This window comes from Lampris incognitus, chromosome 2, assembly GCF_029633865.1.
Source record: "Lampris incognitus isolate fLamInc1 chromosome 2, fLamInc1.hap2, whole genome shotgun sequence".
Taxonomy (NCBI): Eukaryota; Metazoa; Chordata; class Actinopteri; order Lampriformes; family Lampridae; genus Lampris; species Lampris incognitus.
In genome coordinates this window covers 44,261,481-44,288,010 of record NC_079212.1, presented here as the reverse complement: position 1 = coordinate 44,288,010, position 26,530 = coordinate 44,261,481, and the positions used below count along the sequence as shown (strand labels likewise).

Genomic DNA, 26,530 nt, shown 5'->3' with positions numbered 1-26,530 from the left:
ACATTTGTAAGCACAGACTGGCCCAGGTTAGTGACATGGACGTCGGTCGACGGTTCGTCGAACCTCGTCCGTGTCACAGGTGACGTTGCCCATAGACATTTGCCCATGTGTGACGTTCCAGCGTTAGGGTGTCCAGATGAAAACCTTGCACAGTTTCTCCGTTTCTTTGCTGTACTAGAACACTTGCATTGTAACCTTTATCTTCTGAGTTAAGGGTCACGACCCTGTGGTCAATGGGTCTGGATGACCTCGGCTCATCCAGTGGAATGGTGGAATGGGTCTGGATGATGGACGAGGTCATCCATCTGAAGAGATGCAAGGTTTTCAACAGACAGCAGTGTTGCGAGGTACATACATGTCAGGCTTCTTCTATAACCCATGTAACCCTTCATGAAATGCATAACATTTGCTCTTTTTTTGGGAAGGGGGGGGTCCTGGCCTTTTGTTTGACTTTCAATGGCAGCTGAACTAATCGATACCTGCGTGCTTTGCCGAATGCGAGCTGTCTCATTTCGTTCATATCATGAAATCTGTGTCACAGCTCTTTTTTGGGGGGGGGGGTTGTCGTTTCTTGTTTTCATTTTCTGCAGGACAAATGCAGTGCCTTAAATGGGAGGACGTTTATTTTCTGTCGGTAATCGAATCAGGGTTATTGTTATTTGGTCACGGTGGGTGGAGCGAGGTGGTTCAGGGGGTCCGTGTGTTGTTGTCGGGGGTCAGCTTTTGTTCCTCAGAACAGCTGACCCCCCCTTGTTTCACTGTGTGTTTCTGATGGGAAATGACCTTCTCAGCGGGGCCGTGCTCACGTTGCCTCCAGTTGGACGCTTTTCTTCAGGAGTTTGACCGAGGTTGCGTGTGCTTTACCGGTCATTTCTCTCAGAGAAGAAAAAGCTGTTAAATTCCACACAAAAATTCAACACACAGTTCTTCTGCACGTTAAGTTTGATGACATAATTGGTAACAAAAGGTCGTTTTTTTTCCTCCGCAAGGCCAACATACCGTAATTTAACACAACTGGAAGTGACTCGAGGGTGGCCCTGGTCCAGGAGCAGCGTTCAAAGTGCTTTTAAGGGAAACTATAGGGCTTGTCCAGTTACTAAACAACCAATCACAATGTTTAAACGCTTTCCTTTTTTTTTTCTCCACCATTTTTACAGACTTTATTTTTGACGTAACATACTGGCTAAATGAAAAGGATTTGTACTAAATGAACCCTATATGAATTCCATTATGTGTCCTTTTTGTATCAAATTTCTTTTGACAAATAAAGCAACTATTTTGATTTGATCCATCTTTGGCGTATGTTTTCTTTCTTCCTTTAAACCACTATTACCTCATGACAGGTTTACACCAGAAAAGGCAACTTGATTTATGTACCATGACTTTTTAGTGGAGTTGCCTCACAGCAAGAAGGTCCTGGGTTCGAGCCCCGGGGTAGTCCAACCTTGGGGGTCGTCCTCTGTTTGGAGTTTGCATGTTCTCCCCATGTCTGCGTGGGTTTCCTCCGGGGGCTCCGGTTTCCTCCCACAGTCCAAAGACATGCAGGTCAGGTGAACCGGCCGTACTAAATTGTCCCTAGGTGTGAATGTGTGTGTGCGTGTGTGTGTGTGTGTGTGTGTGTGTGTGTGTGTGTGAGAGTGTGTGAGTGTGTGTGTGTGTGTGTGTGTGTTGGCCTGGCGGCCTGTCCAGGGTGGCTCCCGCCTACCACCCAATGACTGTTGGGATAGGCTCCAGCATCCCTGTGACCCTGAGAGCAGGATAAGTGGTTAGGGTAATAGATGGATGGATGGACTTTTTAGTGGGACTTCACAACTATCCAAAAAGAAATCTGCCTCTAGGTGGCACCTCTACCCCAAAACAGGGCTGAGAAAGGCAGAGCCAAGTTTTATTTCTCATTTCATCTCATCATCAGCCGCTTCTCCGAGGTCGGGTCGCGCTGGCAGCAAGCTAAGTAGGGCACTCCAGATGTCCCTCTCCCCAGCAACGCCCTTCAGCTCCTCCTGGGGGATCCCAAGGCGTTCCCATGCCAGATTGGACATGTAGTCCCTCCAGCGAGTTCTGGGTCTACCCCGGAGTCTCCTCCCAGTTGGCCGTGCCCGGTAAACCTCCAAAGCAAGGCGCCCAGGAGGCATCCTAATCAGATGCCCGAACCATCTCAACTGGCTCCTTTCAATGCGAAGGAGCAGCGACTCTACTCCGAGCTCCCTCCGGATGTCCAAGCTCCTCACCCTATCTCTAAGGCTGAGCCCAGACACCCTACAGAGGAAACTCATTTCAGCCGCTTGGATCCACGATCTCACCTTTTCGGTCACCACCCAAAGCTCATGACCATAGGTGAGGGCTGGAACGAAGACTGACTGATAAATTGAGAGCTTTGCCTCCCAGCTCAGCTCCCTCTTCACCACAACGGTCCGGTACAATGTCCGCATTACTGCTGATGCTGCACCACCTGTCAATCCGCCTGTCAATCTCCCGCTCCATCCTACCCTCACTCACGAATAAGACCCAGAGACACTTGAACTCCTTCACTTGAGGCAACCACTCATCCCTAACCCAGAGGGAGCAATCCACCATTTTCCGATAGAGAACCATGGCCTCAGACTTGGAGGTGCTAAGTCTCATCCCAGTTTGAAGGTTAAATGCAGCTGAAATTGGCTTTTTGGTGAAATATAATATGCTGCAGTCACGAGACCAGTTACTAAGGCCCTGGATATCCTCCAAGAGGAATCATCTGTCCACTTGTGCTTCCTGCTGCCGACTCTCTACCAGCTGCAGGACAAGTTCAGGTGGCTGCAACCAACCTGCAAAGTGTGTGGACCACTCCTTGCAGCCCTGCAACATGGCGTCCAGAAGTGTTTTGGGGATGTCATTAAGGACCCAGAGCTTATTGCCGCCGCCATTCTCCTGCCAAAGTTCAGGGCATACTGGACAACAGAGGAGAGCATCTTAAAAGCCGGTAATGTATCTTCATTAATTCAAGAGGGGATCATTTTGATCTAATTTAGACTACTAATCTATGTATAGGTTAGACTTCACGGCTTGTATTGTCAGGAGTGACTTATAGAAGGATGTCAACACTAAAGCTATTTAAAATATTTATTTTTCCACAGAGCTTGACAACATCAAAGGTCACCTCACCATCAGCATGGATGACGATGCTCCCTTAAACGACAGCCCATCTGATGAGTTGGACTTCTTCTCCATGGAGACAGGAACCCCAGAGGTTGGAGAGCTTGAGAAGTACCTTGCACGTCCAGTCACAGCAGGTATGGGTCTTTTACATTCCTTTCCTCAACTAAAGAAGTTGTCACTCAAAAATCAACACGTCTCCCAGCGTCTGCAGCGTGTGAGAGACCTTTTAGTCATGCGAGTGGGTGCTGTCTTCACTGCCAGAAGACCACGACTTGAGCCCAAGAATCTGGAGAGCCAACTCCTTTTGAAGCTCAACATTGTAAATGGCAACTATTGATCTGCCATTTGTTGGTGCCATATTTATGTTTCAATATACAGATTTGCATTTACGGTGGTTTACCATTTTCACTTAGCTGTTATCGATTTACCTGTTGGCACAATATATACATTGACTTATTTCGTGTACTTACCTGTGATATCCACGTGAGGGCGATCTTTCCCTCGTTGTTGATCCTGTAGAGCGGAAGTGTGTCATCGAGTCAGAGCTTGGCGGCGCGTGGAGGCTAGGAGACGCTACACGTCAGGTAACGAAACCTAGAAAGAAAAGACAAACTTTTCCTTTATGTTTTTTAAAAAAGAGACTCGCCTAAGTTTATTGCAAGCGTGAATGTTTTAACTTACCTTCTTTCACGAAGAAAGCGGCGGATTTGCTTTTCGTTCAACACCCTTGGCCTGCGGAATAAGGTAAATGGCTAGTTCGCCTCGTTTCGTGTTCAGGCTCCGGCTAGCAACGCTAGCTAGCTAGCTACTTTACGCTGTCTGCTGTCATGTGGAAACGTGTTATGTTCCCTCTGTATTTCTTGTTTTGTGAAGCTGGATAGGACGGTCTATTGATGCCAGCTTGTGTATCTGTCTAGTTTTCACGGTGTTACGAGACGGTGAAGGAGAGCGGGAGGGAGAGAGGAAGAATAAACACCCCGTCGAGCACCTGTCGAGACTCTCCGCGTCTGCTTTCGAGAACCAGCGGCAGTTACAGTCACCTTCCCGAGTGGCTGTTCGAGACAGGATGAACATGAACCTCCTCAAACAGTCACGAAGACACACACACACACACACACACACACACACACACACACACACACACACACACACACACACACACAAGATATTGACAAATGGACAAATATACACAAAAACACGGACTGACCAAGCCTCTCATGCTGTTTGAGGGTTGAGTGAGTTTTATGTGTTAAGACACATGCACTGAATGCATGTACACACACACACACACACACAAGACATTGACAAATGGACAAATATACACAAAAACACGGACTGACCAAGCCTCTCATGCTGTTTGAGGGTTGAGTGAGTTTTATGTGTTAAGACACATGCACTGAATGCATGTGGATACACACACACACACACACACACACACACACACACACACACACACACACACACACACACACGACACTGACAAATGGACAAATATACACAAAAACGCGGACTGACCAAGCCTCTCATGCTGTTTGAGGGTTGAGTGAGTTTTATGTGTTAAGACACATGCACTGAATGCATGTTTATACACACACACACACACACACACACACACACACACACACACACACACACACACACACACACAAGACACTGACAAATGGACAAATATACACAAAAACACGGACTGACCAAGCCTCTCATGCTGTTTGAGGGTTGAGTGAGTTTTATGTGTTAAGACACATGCACTGAATGCATGCACACGCACACACACACACACAAGACATTGACAAATGGACAAATATACACAAAAACACAGACTGACCAAGCCTCTCATGCTGTTTGAGGGTTGAGTGAGTTTTATGTGTTAAGACACATGCACTGAATGCATGTGGATACACACAAACACACACACACACACACACACACACACACACACACACACACACACACAAGACACTGACAAATGGACAAATATACACAAAAACACGGACTGACCAAGCCTCTCATGCTGTTTGAGGGTTGAGTGAGTTTTATGTGTTAAGACACATACACTGAATGCATGTGTATACACACACACACACACGATGCAGATTGCATCCAAGCCTCTTCTTTTAGGATTCAGTGACACAAATTTTTTTTCCAGTTGTTGAAGACATTAAGCAGTGCTTAAGAGCACTTGTTTTGTCACGTGTCTGCTTCTGGATATGACAAATAACGTTTACAATAAACTACATTTGTTATGACCCGTATAGGCCCTGTTTGAATATAATTGATGTCCTAAATCGCATCTCACTACTTGAGTAGTTTTTTTCTTATGTGGTACTTTTTTACTTTTGCTCAAGTAGTTATTTTTTCAAGTACTCTTACGTTTACTTGAGTAAATATAATCATAAAGTAACAATACTTTTGCTTGAGTACCGTTTTTGTTTACTCTACCCACCACCGGTTGCTATAACTTGAACCTTATTACGCACAGGAAAAGTTTTTGTTTTTTTCTTTATTGCATATATTTTGGGTTTGGTCTGCAGATGCAGCCTGAACATGTTGTCTAGGGTGCATTGCTGTTCTCAGTGGGGCAGGGTGCCATGGGCGTTGGTCAGGAAGGGGCTGTGTGTCGTGATTGCATGGTATTTGACTCTGGTGTATGTAGTGTGGGTGGTGCACTGTTAATGGTGGAGGGGATGGCGTTCTGGGCGCCTGGGTCCTCTTGTGTGGAGCTGTGGTGGCAGCGGCTCTGCAACAGGAAGGATGTGGCAGCAATGCCTCTTTTTTTTTATTTTGATGCAACCAAAACATCATACATAGTGACATGATGCGCACGATCACGCACAAATTATGAGCTGTCATTTTGACCACTCAGGGTTGTTTTAGGTAGAGCTTACCATAACTTTTTTGTGTGCAATTGATCTAAAACTCGTTTTAATGCAAATATATGTAATTTTAGGAGCATTCACAGAGCGGCAGGTCTGTATCTTTTTTTTCTTCCGCAAAGTTATTAAACTTTGAAAATCCAAAACCGTCAAAATTACTGCCTTGGTCATTCTACTTTAACGCAACCGCTCATTGTTTCCTGGAGCCACAGTCCCTGATATCCTCGATAAGCCCCCGTGCGGTCGATTAGCAAGGAGGAAGTGAGGGCAGCTGTGAAGAGGATGAAGAGTGGAAAGGTGGTTGGTCCAGATGATAATAAGCGTTGTGTGTGTGTGTGTGTGTGTGAGTGAGTGAGTGTGTATATATATATATATATATATATGTGTGTGTGTGTGTGTGTGTGTGTGTGTGTGTGTGTGTATGTATATACAGTTAACCCAGCCACTGAGGATGCACAAGCCAGTGCATCCTTAGTGCCGGTCCCAAGCCCGGACAAATGGGGAGGGTTGCGTCAGGAAGGGCATCCGGCGTAAAATCTTTGCCAAATCAAATATGCAGATCATAAATAAGATTTCCATACCGGATCGGTCGAGGCCCGGGTTACCAACGACCGCCACTGGTACTGTTAACCAGCAGGGTGCCGGTGGAAACTATGCTACTGTTGGGCGAAGGAGAAGGAGAGGGAGAAGGCATGTCCAGAGGCAGCTAGAGAGGAGGAAGGGTAGGCATGTGGAGGTGAGAGTTGGAACTTTGAATGTTGGCACTATGACTGGTAAAGGGAGAGAGCTGGCTGACATGATGGAAAGAAGAAAGGTAGGCATACTGTGTGTGCAAGAGACCAGGTGGAAGGGGAGTAAGGCCAGGAGTATCGGAGGTGGGTTCAAACTCTTCTACCATGGTGTGAATGGGAGGAGAAATGGGGTAGGGGTAATTCTGAAGGAAGAGTATGTCAAGAGCGTGCCGGAGGTGAAGAGAGTGTCAGACAGAGTGATGAGTATGTGGCTGGAAATTGAAGGTGTATTGCTGAATGTTATCAGCGCATATGCCCCGCAAGTTGGGTGTGAGATGGACGAAAAAGAAGAATTCAGGAGTGAGTGAGTTGGACGATGTGGTGGAGAGGGTACCCAAGGAGGAGAGAGTGGTGATTGGAGCGGACTTCAATGGACATGTTGGTGAAGGGAACAGAGGTGATGAGGAGGTGATGGGAAGGTATGGAGTCAAGGAGAGAAATGTAGAAGGACAGATGGTGGTCGATTTTGCGAAAAGGATGGAAATAGTTGTGGTGAATACATATTTCAAGAAGACGGAGGAACACGGTGATGTACAAGAGTGGAGGAAAGTGCACACAGGTGGACTATATCTTATGTAGGAGATGCGATCTGAAAGGGATTGAGACTGCAAGGTGGTGACGGAGGAGAACGTAGCTAGGCAGCATCAGATGGTGTAGGATGACTTTGGATACCAAGAAGAGGAAGCGAGTGAAGACAGAGCTAAGGATCAAATGGTGGAAGTTGAAGAAGGAAGACTGTTGTGTGGAGTTTAGGCAGGAGTTAAGACAGGCACTGGGTGGTAGTGAAGAGTTTCCAGATGGCTGGACAACCACTGCAGAAATAGTGAGGGAGACAGCTAGGAAGGTACTTGGTGTGTCATCAGGACAGAGGAAGGAAGACAAGGAGACTTGGTGGTGGAATGAGGAAGTACAGCAAAGTATACAGAGGAAGAGGTTGGCAAAGAAGAAGTGGGATAGTAAGAGAGATGAAGAAAGTAGACAGGAGTACAAGGAGATGCAGCGTAAAGCAAAGAGAGGTGGCAAAGGAAAAGGCATATGGTGAGTTGTATGAGAGGTTGGACACTAAGGAAGGAGAAAAGGACTTGTACCGATTGGCTAGACAAGAGGGGCCGAGCTGCAAAGGATGTGCAGCAGGTTAGGGCGATCAAGGATAGAGATGGAAATGTGCTGACAAGCGAGGAGAGTGTGCTAAGAAGGTGGAAGGAGTACTTTGAGGGGCTGATGAATGAAGAAAATGAGAGAGAGAGAGAAGGTTGGATGATGTAGGGATAGTGAATCAGGAAGTTCAGTGGATTAACAAGATGGTTGTGAGACCAGCTATGTTGTATGGTTTGGAGACAGTGGCACTGATGAAAAGACAGGAGGTGGAGCTGGAGGTGGCAGAGTTGAAGATGCTAAGATTTTCATTAGGAGTAACGAAGAAGGACAGGATTAGGAATGATTATATTAGAGGGACCGCTCAGGTTGGACAGTTTGGAGACAAAGCAAGAGAGGCAAGATTGAGATGGCTTGGACATGTGTGGAGGAGAGATGCTGGGTATATTGAGAGAAGGATGCTGAATATGGAGCTGCCAGGGAAGAGGAAAAGAGGAAGGCCAAAGAGGAGGTTTATGGATGTGGTGAGGGAAGACATGTAGGTGGCTGGTGTGACAGAGGAAGACGCAGAAGACAGGAAGAAATGGAAACGGATGATCCTCTGTGGCGACCCCTAACGGGAGCAGCCGAAAGTAGTAGTAGTAGTAGTAGTATATGTATATACAGTTTGCAATCAAAATTATTCAACCCCCCTTGCAAATTAGGTTTCTTGGCAAAATTTACAAACTGTCAGCTGTTAGCAATAAACAAATCAACAAGAACAATTTAAATAGCTCAACACAATTAATATTACAAGTGGTTCCTCCAAATTCAACACAAAATACCACTTTTAATGACTACTGCAGTCTCAAAATTATTCAACCCCTTCATGACAAGCGTCTTTCGTACTTAGTAGAGCACCCTTTTGCTGTTATGACCTGCTGCAAACGTGATGCATAGCCAGACACCAGCTTCTGGCAGCGTTCCTGAGGAATCTCAGCCCATTCCTCATGGGCAATGGCATCCAGTTCACTAATATTCTTGGGTTTGCGTGCTGCAACCGCCTTATTCAAATATCACCAGAGATTTTTATGGGGTTCAAGTTAGGCAGCTGTGACGGCCACTCTAGAATCTTCCAGGACTTCTTCTGAAACCAAGCCTTGGTGGACTTTGAGGTATGTTTGGGATCATTGTCCTGTTGGAAGGTCCAATGACACCCAAGCTTCAGCTTCCTCACAGACAGCATGACGTTTTCTCCTGGGATTTCCTGATACTTGATTGAATCCATCTTGCCCTCCACACGCTGCAGGTTTCCAGTGCCAGAGGAAGCAGAGCAGCCCCAGAGCTTCACCGAGCCACCGCCATGCTTCACTGTAGGTAGAGGGTTCCTTTCGGTGTATGCTTCATTCTTCCTCCTCCAGACATACCGCTGATCAATAGGCCCGGAAAGGTCCAGTTTTGTTTCATCGCTCCACAGAACAGAGTCCCAAAACCTCTTTGGCTTATTCATATGGTTTTGAGCATATTGAAGCCGACTTTTCTTGTGCTTTTGGGTCAGTAGTGGTGTATGTTTTGGAGTTCATGCATGGAGACCTTCAGCGTTTAGTATGCGCCTTACTGTGCAAACTGCAACCTCCCTCGGTGCCTGCTGCCACCAAGTCTTGCTGCAGGTCTTTTGCAGTCACTCGAGGGTTTTTGACCACCTGCCTCCTCAGGAATCTGGTGGCAGCCGTTGATAGCTTCCTCTTTTGTCACATCCAGGTAATGTAGCCACTGTTTCTTTAACTTTGAACTTGCAAACTATGCTTCCAACTGTATGTCTAGGAACAGCCAGTGCCTTTGCTATCTTTTTGTATCCTTTTCCTTGTTTGTGCAAGGCAATGATCTCTTCTTTTAACTTTTTGGACAATTCTCTTGACTTAGCCATATTTCTAACATGTAATCAAACGTCACCGTCAACAAACCCCTCGCCAGTCCAGGTATTTGTTGTGTTGTATCTCAAGCTCACCTGATGCAACTAATGAAGCCCTTGATTAGTTGCATCAGATGTGCTTGAGACAACACCTGATTTGCCAATGTGTGCTCTTATGGGGGATTCTATTCAGGGGGTTGAACAATTTTGAGACTGCGGTAGTCATTAAAAGTAACATTTTGTGTTGAATTTGGATAAAACCCTTGTAATTTTAGTTTTATTGAACTATTTAAACTGTTATTGTGTAATTTGCTTATTGCAAACAGCTGAAAAATTGTACATTTTGCCAATAAACCTAATATGCAATGGGGGTTGAATAATTTTGATTGCAACTGTATATATATACATATATATAATATAGAATAATTATAATTATACACACCAAAACAGATCAGTTCTATAAAGTCTGGCAACCCTATCTGAATGATCTTAGACCTAATTTTTCTTCCATTATTTTACAAGGAGTCTCTTGAAGCTGAACTCTTGTAACCCGTGATTTATCTGTAATATAGGCTATTTCCGGTAACCTCCTTTATGTTTGCTAATCTGAGCTGTTTTTTTTTTAATTTTTGCAAAATGTTTGTCTTATTATTATTACTGTTCTTGTGGAAAAATAAGAAAATCCAATAAATATATTGTTTTAAAAAAACATCATAACATAACGTAACATAACATAACATAACATAATATAACAAACCATAACTTTTTGTCCAGAGGAGCAAAAAGGGAGCAATGAACGTAAATGGAAGCTGGAAAAATTCCAGCACTCTTGGGATTTTGAGAAGCCAGGTAATCTCAACAGCAAAGACAAAACCGAACTAATTATCTTTGGAACCAAGGAAGAATGATGAAAAGTCAGCACTCAATCGGTAATGTTAAAAACCATGAACCAAACCTGAAATCTTTGTGTAGTCATGGACTCAGACCTGAATTTGGATAGCCACATTAAGACAATTACAAAGTCCGCCTACTATCACCTGAAGAATATATCAAGAATTAACGGATTTATGTCTCATCGGGATTTGGAAAAACTTGTCCATGCACGACTGACTACTGTAAGGGTGTCTTTGCAGAGCTTTCTAAAAAAGCTGATCAAACAGCTGCAGCTGATCCAGAACGCTGCTGCTCGAGTCCTTACGAAGACCAAAAGAGTCAATCTTTTCACTCTTTCGGTCTTAGAAGATCAAACAATATCTTAGGTCTTCTGGTCTAGAGTAGAGTAGCGGGCCCCGTATGGGACAAATCAGTTTGGCCCAATATAAGGGACATCCTGGCTAATATGGGACAGTTGACAACCCTGACTGTAAATGACCTTTAATGTAGCCCAGCATACTCCCAGTATCTATTACATTTCATGTTTACTCGTATGTAAGTGTTTTTGTAAATTTAAGTCATTAATAATGTCATTAGCTTATAATGTAACGTGCATGGATGGATAAGTAGACATACTTATCCATCCATGCTTATCCATCCATGCATGGCTAACGGGTCAAACCCTTTGGTCGAGCGGTTAGCGATGTCTCCCGTGGTGCGGGAGATGCGGGTTCGCGTCCCGGCTGGGGCGGTTCCTGTGGTTGGCCCCCTCCTTCGGGAAGCGCGTCCCCGCGCTTAAGCATATCAGCTCATTCACGCCTCAGGGCGCATGCGCTTCCGATGGCCTTACGATCACCCCATCCCACTTCTGACACCAATGTAGCGAATTCCGGGGACAATGCAACCACAAGAACTGCCGCGGCCGGGAAGCGAACCCATGTCGCCCGCACGGCAGGAGACATCGCTAACCGCTCGACTATAGGGTCAGACCTAGCAGCCAGCGTGTCTTCTTATACATTCACGTTACACTATGTTAAGGTCGACGCTCTTACTTTGAAAGGTGAATGCCACACAGCGCCAAAAACCGGTTAAATGTGCCGTAAAAGGTTGGAAAAGACGCAAAGGAACGGTTTCCGTATCGCCACGTGTCTGCATAAACCAGAGTTGTCTGCTAGTTGTGACATAGTTTAAACGTTTAGCACCTGGCTGATAAGGGCACAAGGTTGGTCATTTCTTTGTTTAATGTTGTTTAATTATGAATTGCTTTGCAGCGTTTTTGGTTGATAAAAGTTTAACGAAGGCGTGCCGAAGCCCATAAGATCGCAATATTAGCGTGATTCTGAGCCATTCTGGTGATCTTAAAGGAGTAGGCGTAAAGTTCGTTAAGTTGCCTGCTAATGTATTGTAGCGAATTCGGGGGACAACGCAACCACAGGAACTGCCGCGGCCGGGAAGCGAACCCGTATCGCCCGCACCGCAGGAGACATCGCTAACCGCTCGACTACAGGGTCAAACCCGCCAGCCAGCGGCCAGCGTGTCAATTCATGATTTTAATATAAAAACTGTAAAATTATAAAAACAGCGCGAGGGCACGCTTCCGGGGAGGGTGACGATTGTAAAGTACTAATGAGACACGTTAGCCCTTAGATAACGAGTCTGACCCTTTGGCCGAGCGGTTAGGGATGTCGCCTTGTGGTACAGTACACTCCGCTTCGAATCCCGCACCGTGCAAGAAAATAACCGCTTACATAAGGATACATTTTTCGAAGGTTTTGACAATGCAAAATGACATGCTGAGAGATAGGCCGCTTTGTGGAATTGGAGATGACAGGATCCAGTGCCGTTTATTATCAGAACCTGAGCTGACATTTGATGAGGCACTCATAGTAGCACAAGCAATTGAAGCAGAAAGATGTGCAGGAATTGCAAGCAAATTCTCCAGAGGCCTCTCTGTCTGCTAGCAGCCAAGATGTGCACAAGATCACTGCAACACGACCAGAGAAGAGAGGGGGGCGGTGCCGAACATGCTACAGGTGTGGGGGCGAGCAGCACATTACCTGTGAGTGTCGGCTTATCACTGAAAAATGCCATAAATGCGGTAAGACGGAACACACTCAGAGAGTATGCCAATCTCGAGTATCCCTAGAGGCATCACGGTTAAAGGGTGAGGATAAGCAGAGGACAAGCATCAAGTGGCAAGCCCAAAGAGCACATCATGTTAGTGGGAGAGATGGCAATGACTCTGAGGAGGAAAGGGAAATGTTTGTAATGCATAGCATAAACGACACAGCGATTCCAAAAGAACCACCTCTCACCACGTTGTTGACAGTAAATGAGACAGAGACACAGTTTGAAGTGGACACAGGCTGTGGAGTGACAGTAATGAATGACTCAGACTTTAAAAAAAAGCTGTGGAATAGAGAGGTTATGCCAGAGCTGAAGATATGCTCCAAAAAGTTGAAAACACATACAGGACAAAGGGTAGGGGTATTGGGGTCCATGGCAGTTACAGTAAAGTACAAGAACACTGTAAAATACTTACCTGTAGTGGTAGTGCTGGGTACCGGACCAAACCTGCTCGGGAGAGGCAGGATGAAAGAACTGAGTTTAGAATGGAGCTCAGTAATCATCTGATGGGCACAGAAGTACAGGCTTTGCAAGATGTACTTAGACAAAACGATGAAGTGTTTAAAGAAGACCCGGGTAAGCTGAATAGACTACCAGCAAAGATCTATGTGGATAAATAAGCAACACCCAGATTTTTTAAACCAAGACCAGTCCCATATGCTATGAGAGCAGAAGTGGAAGCAGAACTGGACCGCTTGCTGAGAGAGGATGTAATAGAGCCAGTCAAATATGCAGAATGGGCTGCACCGATAGTACCTTTCTCAAACCAGATAACTCCGTGAGGCTGTGTGGGGATTATAAATTGACGGTAAATCAAGTATCAAAGGTACAGCAATATCCCTCTCCCAGAACCGAAGACTTTTTTGCAAACTTGTCAGGGGGAGAGAAATTTACAAAGTTAGATATAAGTCATGCCTATCACCCAATTGCCTTAGATGAAGAGTCAAGTCAAACTTTGTTTATATAACACATTTCATACACAGGGCAAGGTTTTGCCTTTTGGGATCTCTTCAAGTCCTGCCATATTTCAGTGCACAATTGAGGGAGTTCTGGAGGGTGTTCCACACATGGTGATGGTCCTGGACGACATCCTGCTGACGGGCTACAATGACCAGGAGCATCTAGAGATGCTGGATGTGGTGTTGCAGCAGCTGCAGAGGGCTGGGCTGCGATTCAAGAGAAGCAAGTGCACCTTCATGGGAAGGGAAGTGGTGTTCCTGGGACACAAAGTGGACTACACCAGCCTGCATACCATATCTGAAAAGGTAATTTTGACCCTGAGAAGGAGATTGTTCTTTCTTGTGATGCCTCATCATATGGTGTAGCAGCTGTACTGTAACTGTCTCACAGATAGTTATATTGAGTTCATTCTGCCGTAAAAAAAAACGATTAAAAATGTAATAAGTAAGTGGTTAAAAGGGGTAACACTGATAAAAAAATGTATTTGAAATATAACACGGTACAAAATGTTTAGTTAAAAAATGTGCCCTTTATGCAAGGTTTATTTGACGTTAGAGTGTAGTGTTTCGCATGACCAAAGTTTCATTAAGCGCATAGCCATTGCATTATGGGTCAGAACCAACATAGATGCAGAGGAAAGACATCTCCGTATACAGCCCCCAGAACAACTTTATGCTACACGTGGTTCAGGAGGCGCACACGGTATTTGTCCTTCATTTGTTTTATATTTGTGTATCATGTTTGTTGATGTGGCTTTACATGGACAGTGTGATATGTTTTCAGCAATTTTACTTGAATTCATCGTATTTTTCTTGTGCTAACGTTTGAGCCTGTTGATCAACGGACACTAGCTTGAGAGACTTTAAACGGAATGAGAGATGTATATTTCAAACTTTATGTCTTTTATTTTCTTGTAGTTTTCACGGTGTCTGCTGACGATAGAGAGAGAGCGATATAAAATAAATCTTCAAAAGACACCTGTATGATGCATGGCCGTTATTTCATTGGACCAGTGTAGCTACATGTACTGTCTCACAAAATGCCAAATGGAACAGAGAGACCAATAGGGTTCATGTCCTGTACTCTAAGTCAAGCAGAGCAAAATTACTCACAATTGGACAAAGAGGTCCTGGCAGTAATATTTGGAGTTCAGAGTTTCCACAAGTACGTATATGGCTGCAGAGTCACGGTTGTAGTGGACCACAAACCTCTTTTGTCATTTTTTAATGAATTGAAGGCAGTGCCACAGATGGCCTCTCCACGAATCCAAAGGTGGGCAGTGACACTGCGGGCAAATGAATATGACATCATTTACAAGCTGGGAAAGCATATGGAAATGCTGATGCCCTTAGTCAGCTGCCATTACCTGAGGGACCTAAAATGGAGGGGACAGAGGAGAGAGTGCTTATGTTGGAAGACTCTGACATAACGCTAGTGACAGCAGAGCAGGTACAATCATGGACAAACAGAGATTCAGTGCTTGCTAGAGTTAGAGAGATGGTACAGAAAGGGTGGCCACAAGAATTGGAGGGGAATGAGTTTAGGCCATACAATGTAAGGAAGCACGAATTTAGTGTGCAGAATGGCTGTGTGCTGTGGGGAGCACAAGTCATTGTGTAAGTATGCTATGGGGACCACAAGTCATTGTGTACTGTCCTGGGTAAGACGCTAAACTGCAACCGCAGGCTGTAGAGGGGTACCACCTTACCTTAGCAAGGGCCCTTTGGCTAAGGAAGATGTCCCTACTGATAGATCTGGTCCTCCTGCATGCCTGTATGGTACTTCCCATGGTGCCCAGTCCAGCCAACACCTTGGGATAGGAGAAGGGAACTCTGATTTCAAATCCACCTGCTGCCTTGTGGTTTGATGCCTCTTTAGGCAAAGGCTAGGAGAAGGTAACTCTGAATTCAAATCCCCGGGCACAGTCTACCCAGCTGTCCGTACCCGGAAAGGGTAAACCATGGCGGCTCCTCTCAGTCAACTCGGCAGCGGTTCCAGCACCCGGCAGCTCTGTTTGTCAACTCGGCAGCAGTTCTGGCAAAATGCAACAGGATTCCTCTGCAGCCGTCTCAGCTACGCTGTGCCACCAAACAACAAAAAATCCTGCCAAGGGACACTACAGAGCACCAAATAGTGTTGTCATCTAGGGTGCGGCCTCACATTTGAGGCTGCTAGGGTGCAGCCTCACATGTGCCCGTGACCAAGGCAATGGGAGGACATAACTGGAGTTGGTCCCCAGGCTCTGCACGGCGGCTGCCCATTGCTCCTAGCTACACAGCTAGGATGGGTTAAATGCAGAGGGTTAATTCCATTTGTATGTATGTAGAAATTGATTAATAAAGAATATTCTATTCTATTCTTGTACCCAGACCAGAACAAAAAGATGTGCTACAACAGTTGCATCAGTGTCATCCAGGGGTTTCCATTATGAAGGCTTTAGCACAGAGTTACTATGTGTGGTGGCCCAAGCTTGAACAGGATGTGGAGAACATGGTGAAATGTTGCTGCACATGTCAGGGCAGAGACACAGTCCAGCTGTGGCTCCACTTCATCCCTGGGACTGGCCAAAGGTTGCATGTAGATTATGCTGGGCCTTTCATGGGAATTTTTTTTTTCATTCTTATTGACACACACTCAAAGTGGATGGATGTATATCCAGTACATTCAGCCACATCAGCCACCACAATTGAGTGCTTACACATTAGTTTCAGTAACCATGGGTTGCTAGAACTTTTAATTTTGGATAATGGCACTTGTTTATGAGTGTGGAGTTTGAGGAGTTCTTGAGGAGAAATGGAATACTTCATGTCACCTCTGCACCCTATCACGCCTCCAGCAACGGCCTGGCTGAACGGGCAGTACAAACTTTTAAGGAAATTATTAAAAAATGTCCAGAGGGATCACTTAAAACAAAAGTGGCAAAGGTCTTATTCAACTACAGATCAACTCCTCAGACCACAGCAGGCCTGTCACAAGCAGAAATGTTATTGGGTTGGAAACGTCACTGCACCCTGGATCTGCTATATCCAGACCTGAAACAGAGAGTCCAGAAAAAGAAAAAAAACCAAAACAAAACAATGGAAACTGAAAGAGAACAATGACAGGAAGGCAAAGGGATGGAGTTTTGCAGTTGGTGATCTGGTACTCACCAGGAACTTCAGTCATGGACCAAAATGGATTCCTGGATAGATACGGTCGGTGACTGAACCAAGTGATGCTGGTGGACGGCAAAGTGGTCAGAAGGCATGTGGATCAAATCCATTCGTGGACAGAGTTGATTGAAGAGGTCACAGTTGATGAGCTGTGGGGCTATGCTTCACCAAATCCGATCACAGCTCTGTCAGCACCCCCACCAGGGGCTGGTGATTCAGAACCTGTGGTACTTCAGGGACAGAGCACTGTGTCGGAGACACGGCCTCAGAGAATTGAGAACCAAGGAAACTCGGAAAGAGAGACTGAGAGACCTAGTACAGTGGTGAGACACTCAACACGGCTTAGAAGGTTACCCAGCATATCTGAAACACTAGGGGCCGGTTTCACAGACAAGGCTTAAGCCTAGTCCCAGACTAAAATGTCTGTTTGAGTTGTCTTAACTCAAAGTGACTTGCACAGACACATCTTAAAATAGTCCTAGATTTAGCCTGTTTTGGATTAAACTAAACCGACTGCGAGAAGGAGGATCATAGTTACTCTAGGACTAAATTGAAGCTTAAATTAATCCTTCAAAGAGGCAGGTTTAATTTCTTCTTAGCAGTTTGCGAGGGAGCATGGACTACTTGGAATATCTAAATGAAGACCAACATGCAATACAGAGGCCAGCCAGACGAGTACTTGTGGATAGAAGTAATCCATTAAATTACTTTGATGAAATAACTTTTCAAGACCGCTTTCGTATGTATAAAGAAAATGCACTGGAGATCATATCTTTGCTTGATCCTAGACTTTCCTCTCTGTCTCAAAGAGGAAGGCCTTTACCCAGTTCTCCCCAAGTTCTGATCACTTTGAGATTTCTGGCTTCTGGAATGTTTCATCGTGAAACTGGTGATTTATGTGGTGCCAGTGAAGCAACTGTGTGTAGAATAGTTCACAATGTCTGTAGGGCCATTTGTGAACTGAGGAATATTTACATCAAATTCCTGATGCTCCTGGCCAAGCCAACATAAAGTGCAATTCTATGAATATGGGCACTTCCCAGGAGTGATTGGCTGTGTAGATGGATGTCATGTTCCCATCAAGTGTCCATCAACTCCTGATGCTGAGGAGTACAGGAACCTCAAGAACTGGTTTTCCATCACTGTTCAGGGTGTATGCACTCCTAATTTAGAGTTTTCTAACATTGTTGCCCGTTGGAAAGGTGCAACTCACTATTCAAGGATTTTTCTCAACTCTTCATTGTGTGCTCAGTTTCAGAGAGGACAACATAGTGGACTACTCCTTGGTGACAGTGGATATGGTCAGAGTAACTTTTTATTCACCCCATACATAAATCCCACAACAGCTGAGCAGCAAAGATACAACAGAACTCATATCCACGCTAGAGGGCTGGTCGAACGTATGTTTGGAGTATGGAAAAATCGATTCCAGTGTTTACGCAATACACTTCGTTTTGAGCCAAGAAGATGCTGCAAGGTGATAGTTGCTACAGCTGTGCTCCACAACTACCTGAGGCAGCATTGCTGTCCTGATCCTCCAATGGAAGACCAGGATCAAACAGATGTGCCCATGGCTGAGGCAGGGAATGACCAAAGAGGACTTGCATACAGAGCTGCTTTCACATTGCAGCACTTCAGCTAGATGAGATGCATTTAAACATGGAATGTATTCATTATGGCCTATTTTTGCTTGGATAATGTTTTTCTGTACATGGTGTGCAGCAAATTAAATGAGTGACTAAACCAAAGCTGGTTTAAAATGTAGTTTGTGGTGATCAAAATACTCAAACTCATGAATATGCAAATGACAAAACATTTATTTATTTTTACGTATATTGTTCATCATGACTGGCAATCACAATTGTCTCATTACTGTATCTTTTTTGGATAGCTCTCTCTTCCAACTTCATATCCAATTCAACCTGTAGAATTCTCATTTTCATTTCATGTTCTTCCTTCAGATATTTCATTTTATGCTCATGAAATTCTCCGGCTAACTTTTCATGCATGGTCATCTTTTTTGTTCTCTGTTGAGAGGTGACAGCAGCATCTTCTCTTAAGGATGTTATAGTAGGTGTAGAGGGCCCACACTCACTGGACACTGCAGACTCTTCCACACTGCTCAGATTCCTTTCCTCTGGTAAAACAACACTGTTAGAAGCACAAATAAACGCATATGGTCCATAGAATGGAAGAAGAATAAAGATTGACACAGTCAGTGTAATAATTTACTAAAGGAAGTAACCAATTTACTTTCTTTGGTATATTTACCATTTGTGCTCAGTTCTTCATCTGAACTACCCAAATGGTCATCGTCTGGTATACCATCCAGAGGATGCTGGGGTTCAATAATTCCAGACAGCAAGTCACTCAATTCATCAGCCTTGTCTTTTTTTGGTGGTCCACCGCCAGTATTAGATCTCTCTCTTCTGGTCTTTGCATTTTCTCTTTTTAAAGCCAGTCTAATGTTCTTCCACAGAGTCTAAAGGCAGATATCATTCAATATTAGTAATGTCAAAAATATGAATATGATAAATGTGGAATACTGATAATAATGTAGATTTCTCACCTGAAGTTGTTGTACTGTTCTTGTGGTTACATTTTCATTTGCATTGAATTCACTGCACATTGCGGCCCAAGCATTATTTTTCTTTTGCTCAGTAGCAGTAGTATGGTTTTTACTTTCAATAAGTGGATGGTTTGATAAAATTTGTTTTAGTGGCGTTTTTTCATACTCACTAAAGTTTATTGAACGAATTCTTTTTGCCTCTGCCATTGTTATGTCTCAGGATTCATACCATTAAATTGTGTTTTCGACTCCACTCCGGGTTTTTATGAGCACCATGAGACAACAGCGCGTGCACATACTTAACCTGGTGAGGTTTAACCCAGGTGCTCTAATTTAGACTTACTTATTTTACTCCAGGACTCCATAGTCTTCGACTAACTAAACCAAATTGAAGATACGTTCATGGAGGCTACTTAAATGTCCTAGTTTAACTAGTATGGATTAAGGACTGATCCTGGCTTGATTTAAGCCCTGTCTGTGAAACCGGCCCTAGGAGTTGGACTGGAAAAAAAATCTATCTTGTTGTCATGTAATGTGTTAGTAGTTAAAGCACCTTGTTATGTTAATAGTTAAAGCACCCTTGAGTTGTTTACAATTTTCTTAAAGTGACTAGGGGAGTAAAATTTGAATGGGAAGTAGGTTGTGCACTTAAGAGGGGGGAGCTGTAGTAAAGCGGGCTATCCACTAGTGGGAAATAGAGGGCCTGTGAAGGGAAAGTGTAAGCCTTGAGTAAGTAAATCTTAAGTGTAAGTCTTAGTCGACTTACTATAAGGCCATAATGGCACATCCTGTTTATGTATCATAGGTAAACCATACAGACTAGGTGTAGTTTCCCCTGAATATAATCTATGGTACAAAGTTCTGTCAATAGCATTGTCCTGTTCTAACAGCTTCAGACAATCTACCAGCCTTTTCTTGTAACCACTGTCTGGATCTCGTTTCCGGGGCTCATAAATATTCATGTCATGAAGTAACGTCATAACTTTCTCATGATAGTCTGTCTGCTTTGAACAGGAGTCAAAGAGGTCATCTATGTGAAGAGGGAACGACCATCCCTGAACTGTGAAGGGGGGGGGGTACATTTGTAGCCATCTTACAATGCTGTGATTGCAAACATTCCCCAGTCCTCTGTGAACAGTACACATGGCCATTGAAACTCTAGTTAATGGTCACAGCAATTTGCATATGAAACCTGTATTAGATCTCCGGTTTTGGTTGTTATACTGTGTGTTATTTATAAGGTTGGGGATACCTGCAGTCAGCTGGGACTGACAGTCACTTATCAATCAATCAATTTTTATTGAACATGTTTTTTTTGTGGACCCCCCCACCCCTTTTCTCCCCTGTTGTCTCTCATCTCATCTCATCTCATCATCAGCCGCTTCTCCGAGGGCGGGTCGCGGTGGCGGCAAGCTAAATAAGGCACTCCAGACGTCCCTCTCCCCACCATACCCTCCAGCTCCTCCTGGGGGATCCCAAGGCATTCCCAGGCCAGATTGGACATGCAGTCCCTCAAGTGAGTTCTGGGTCTGCCCAGGGCTCTCCTCCCTGTTGGATGTGTCCGGAAAACCTCCAAAGGAAGGCACCCAGGAGACATCCTAATCAGACACCCGAACCACCTCGACTGGCTCCTTTTGACGTGAAGGAGCAGCGGCTCTACTCCGAGCTCCCTCCGGATGTCCGAGCTCCTCACCCTATCTCTAAGGCTGAGCCCAGACACCCTATGGAGGAAACTCATGTCAGCTGCTTGTATCCGCGAGCTCACCCTTTCGGTCACTACCCAAAGCTCATGACCATAGGTGAGGGCTGCAACAAAGATTGACTGGTAAATTGAGAGCTTTGCCTTCAGTAATTGTGATTTCAGGTTTTGTATTTTGACATATTAATACCTATTGTGCAGGTAACTGGATTACCAGGATCCAGCTATCCCTCTGATACCATATCTTTGTAATTGTTTTGTTAATAACTCGCCATCTACAGTTCCAAATGCTTTTTTAAGCCCAGAAATACCCCTATCGCATATTCTTTGTTTTCTATTGCCTTCATAATTTCTTCTACAAACTCTATCCGTGCAAACGAGGTAATCCTGTTGGCTCTAAACCCATATTGTTGTTCATACAGTACATTATGTTTTGTGATAAAGTCATCTAGTCTTGTATGAAATGTTTTTTCCCAGTATTATAGAGAGCTGTGGGAGCAGGGAAACGGGTCTGTAGTTTGAGAGTACATGTTTGCCTCCAACTTTACATATTGGTATGACTCTAGCTGTTTTCATTTTGCTTGGGAATACACCGGTTTGTAGAGACTGGTTATGTGTGTCAGGGGTTTTGCTTTACATTTGATAATATTTTTAACTGTAGCTATGTCCATACCATTCCAGTCTGTGGACTTCCTGTTCTTGAGTTTTTGTTTTAGTGTCAGTAATTTGTTTTTCCATCAGTCACTCTTATAAATATTGTTTTTCTTTAACATATATATCTTTACTTTCTACGCCATCACTACGACCAGTCTTTGCAGTCTCCCCAGCCAAACCAGGACCGACACTGGCAAAAAACATATTGAACTCATCTGCAGCTGAGGCCATATCAGTCGTGGTTGTGTTGTTTTTTTGTCAGGAAAACGTTGGGGTGTCCTACCTTCCCAGTTCCATTTTTATGCCACTCAATATTTTCCATGTATTTTTAATGTTGTTCGTGTTTTCCTCCACTAATTTACTGTCGTATTCCTTTTTGCTGATTGTCATAATTCGTGCTAGTTTGTTTTTATATATCTTATACACTCACTGGCCACTTTATTAGGTACACCTTGCTAGTACCGGGTTGGACCCCCTTTTGCCTCCAGAACTGCCTTAATCCTTCGTGGCATAGATTCAACAAGGTACTGGAAACATTCCTCAGAGAGTTTGGTCCATATTGACATGATAGCATCACGCAGTTGCTGCAGATTTGTCGGCTGCACATCCATGATGCGAATCTCCCGGTCCACCACATCCCAAAGGTGCTCTATTGGATTGAGATCTGGTGACTGTGGAGGCCATTTGAGTACAGTGAACTCATTGTCATGTTCAAGAAACCAGTCTGAGATGATTCGAGCTTTATGACATGGCGTGTTATCCTGCTGGAAGTAGCCATCAGAAGATGGGAACACTGTGGTCATAAAGGGATGGACATGGTCAGCAACAATACTCAGGTAGGCTGTGGCGTTGACACGATGCTCAGTTGGTACTAAGGGGCCCAAAGTGTGCCAAGAAAATATCCTCCACACCATTACACCACCACCACCAGCCTGAACCATTGATACAAGGCAGGCTGGATCCATGCTTTCATGTTGTTGAGACTAAATTCTGACCCTACCATCTGAATGTCGCAGCAGAAATCGAGACTCATCAGACCAGGCAACGTTTTTCCAATCTTCTATTGTCCAATTTTGGTGAGCCTGTGCGAATTGTAGCCTCAGTTTCCTGTTCTTAGCTGACAGGAGTGGCACCCGGTGTGGTCTTCTGCTGCTGTAGCCCATTTGCCTCAAGGTTCGACGTGTTGTGCGTTCAGAGATGCTCTTCTGCATACCTCGATTGTAATGAGTGGTTATTTGAGTTACTGTTGCCTTTCTGTCAGCTCGAACCAGTCTGGCCATTCTCCTCTGACCTCTGGCATCAACAAGGCATTTTCGCCCACAGAACTGACACTCACTGGATATTTTCTCTTTTTCGGACCATTCTCTGTAAACCCTAGAGATGGTTGTGCGTGAAAATCCCAGTAGATCAGCAGTTTCTGAAATACTCAGACCAGCCCGTCTGGCACCAACAACCATGCCACGTTCAAAGTCACTTAAATCACCTTTCTTCCCCATTCTGATGCTCGGTTTGAACTGCAGCAGATCGTCTTGACCATGTCTACATGTTTAAATGCATTGAGTTGCTGCCATGTGATTGGCTGATTAGAAATTTGCGTTAACGAGCAGTTGGACAGGTGTGCCTAATAAAGTGGCCGGTGAGTGTATGTGTGTTCGGCCTCTGCTGCTCTTTGCTTTAAGAATTCTTTATATGATAGATTTTTCTTCTCTCGCATGCATTTAATATTGCCTTAGCTAGCCATGGTTTCTCAGCAGATTTTTGTCCCACTACTTTCGCTAGTAGAGGATAATTATTTTCATAGAGGGCAGTTGTTATGGACAGAAATGTGTCTGTCGTAGGCTACATCTACATCTTCCACATAAACATTATTCCAGTTTTGTTTCATTAGGTCTTCTTTAAAGAAGTTGATGGTGTCTTTTGGTTTGTATCTAATTGTTTTGACTGTGGTGGCACGGTGGCGCAGTGGTTAGTGCAGTTGCCCCACAGCAAGAAGGTCCTGGGTTCGAGCCCCGGAGTAGTCCGGCCTTGGTGGGTCATCCCGGGTCGTCCTCTGTGTGGAGTTTGCATGTTCTCTCCGTGTCTGCGTGGGTTTCCTCCGGGTGCTCCGGTTTCCTCCCAAAGACATGTAGGTCAGGTGAATCGGCCGTACTAAATTGTCCCTAGATATGAATGGGTGTGTGTGTGTGTTGGCCCTGTGATGGCCTGGCGGCCTGTCCAGGACGTCTCCCCGCCTGCCGCCCAATGACTGCTGGGATAGGCTCCAGCATCCCCACGACCCTGAGAGCAGGGTGAGCGGTTCAGATAATGGATGGATGGGTGGGTGGTTTTGACTGATTTAGTGTCATTCTTGGTCCCAGTACAGATCTTTATGATTGCAAAGACTGGTAGATGATCACTCGTGTTGTTTATTAATAATCCACTTGTTACTTCCTTGTCAATAAAATTAATATATTATCAATTAGTCTAGCACTGTGTTGGTATTCTAGTTGGCCTTGTGATTGAGGGATATAAGCTGGTACTGTACGTTGAGTTAATGAATTCTGTGGTTGTATTGTGGGTTTAGCGGATCAATATTGAAGTCCCCACAGACAAAGACCATTTTTTCATTATTGATATTGTTATAAAATTCCAGTAGTTTTTCTTCCTTAAGTGTGCCGATACAAGATCCAGGTTTTCTGTATACGCAGTTTATTAGAATACTAGATTGACCAAACATTGAGCAAATGATCAGATTATAGTGTATAGATTATAGACTATAGATTATGGAGTATACATTATAGAGTATAGATTATAGATTAGGGAGTATACATTATAGAGTATAGATTATAGACAATAGATTATAGAGTATACTTTATAGTGTATAGATTATAGAGGAGACATTATAAAGTATAGATTTTTTTATTTCTCCTTCTCCTATGCATCCGTCTACTATAATGCATTCCATGATATTGTCCAAGACAACATTAATCCCTCAATCTCGGCCATGTCTGTCTGTTCTTCGCTAAACCAAGTCTCGGATATTGCTATTCCCGTGAATTGCTTGTCCAGTTTTCTTAAGCACTGATTTATTTTTGTAAAGTTGGAACTAAGGCTGCTGCTACTGAGGCAAATTATTGATATTTCTCCATCTATTTACATTTCTTTTGAACTGGTCTCCTGTGTAATATTCACAATGTCTGTATGTGTTCTTGTGGAAATTGTTCTCAGGGTCTACATCATTTTCAGTGTCTTGTGATTTATATTCAGTACATTTGGAAGTTTTCCCCTCCAGTTTTTCATATTCTGTGGATGGGTGGTTTCTGTCTGAACTTGACATGGGTGTGTTTAGTGACTTCCGTTACCATCCGTCTGTCCGTTATCTGAACCACTTATCCTGCTCTCGGGGTGGTGGCGATGCTGGAGCCTATCCCAGCAGTCACTGGGGGGTATGGTAGTACGTAAGGGCAAATGTGGGTATCTGTCATTTCATGTGACTAGAGTGACAAGCAATTGCGGCAAGTAGCACAAGGCCATATAACCAGGACAGAACCTTAGTAGAAGATAAACTTGTTTATGCCCAAAAGTAGGATAAGTGACATTCCATCATGTAAGTGTCACCATTATTATGCAGGAAACAGTAGCAGCAGTAGTAGTAGCATATCAAGACAACCATTAGACTGTCAGAGGGATGACTGGAGACATCCTAACGTCATCCTTGCATCGATACAGAGGCTCCTGCTCCGCCAACATGTCCTGATCAACAAGCTCCCTGATTAAAAGCAGGACCTTGACTGACGCCAGTAGATTGTTCACTAGATTTGTAAATGGTATAAAGACAAGGGAGGCTTTTGTCTGATTTTCAGTCACTCTGCAGACCTGACTCAGACTTTGTTGATACATCAATGAAAGTCTTATTTTGAAGGATCCTCATCTCGTTGACTTTTTTTTTGCAATTTCTCTGTATCACTGGCCACCACAGGGGTAGGTGCGGAGACACCCTGGACAGGCCGCCAGGCCATCACAGGGCCCACACACACATACATACCCCCCTAGGAACAATTTAGTACGGCCTATTCACCTGACCTACATGTCTTTGGACTTTGGGAGGAAACTGGAGCCCCGGAGGAAATCCACGCAGACGCAGGGAAAACATGCAAACTCCACACAGATGATGACCTGGGATGACCCACCAAGATTGGACTACCCCGGGGCTCGAACCCAAGACCTTCTTGCTGGGAGGTGACCACGCTAACCACTGCGCCACTGTGCCACCGATTTCAGTTCCCTGATTTCAAATCCACCTGCTGCCTTGTGGTTTGATGCCTCTTTAGGCAAAGGCTAGGAGAAGGTAACTCTGAATTCAAATCCCCGGGCACAGTCTACCCAGCTGTCCGTACCCGGAAAGGGTAAACCATGGCGGCTCCGCTCAGACAACTCAGCAGCGGTTCCAGCACCCGGCAGCTCTGTTTGTCAACTCGGCAGCAGTTCTGGCAAAATGCAACAGGATTCCTCTGCAGCCGTCTCAGCTACGCTGTGCCACCAAACAACAAAAAATCCTGCCAAGGGACACTACAGAGCACCAAATAGTGTTGTCATCTAGGGTGCGGCCTCACATTTGAGGCTGCTAGGGTGCAGCCTCACATGTGCCCGTGACCAAGGCAATGGGAGGACATAACTGGAGTTGGTCCCCGGGCTCTGCACGGCGGCTGCCCATTGCTCCTAGCTACACAGCTAG

At 44.6% G+C, this 26,530-nt stretch overlaps 1 protein-coding gene across 1 annotated transcript in view; it reads left to right on the top strand.

Moving 5' to 3' along the window:
* Positions 1-233: 233 nt before the first annotated feature.
* Positions 234-26,530, top strand: part of LOC130130089 (protein-glutamine gamma-glutamyltransferase 5-like) — a 67,199-nt gene continuing 40,902 nt past the window's right edge. Inside the window, exons 1-5 of the mRNA XM_056299821.1 lie at positions 234-347; positions 2,770-2,956; positions 3,111-3,266; positions 3,652-3,716; positions 13,814-14,047. Coding sequence (XP_056155796.1) covers positions 234-347; positions 2,770-2,956; positions 3,111-3,266; positions 3,652-3,716; positions 13,814-14,047 — 756 coding nt within the window. The remainder of the gene's footprint in view (positions 348-2,769; positions 2,957-3,110; positions 3,267-3,651; positions 3,717-13,813; positions 14,048-26,530) is intronic.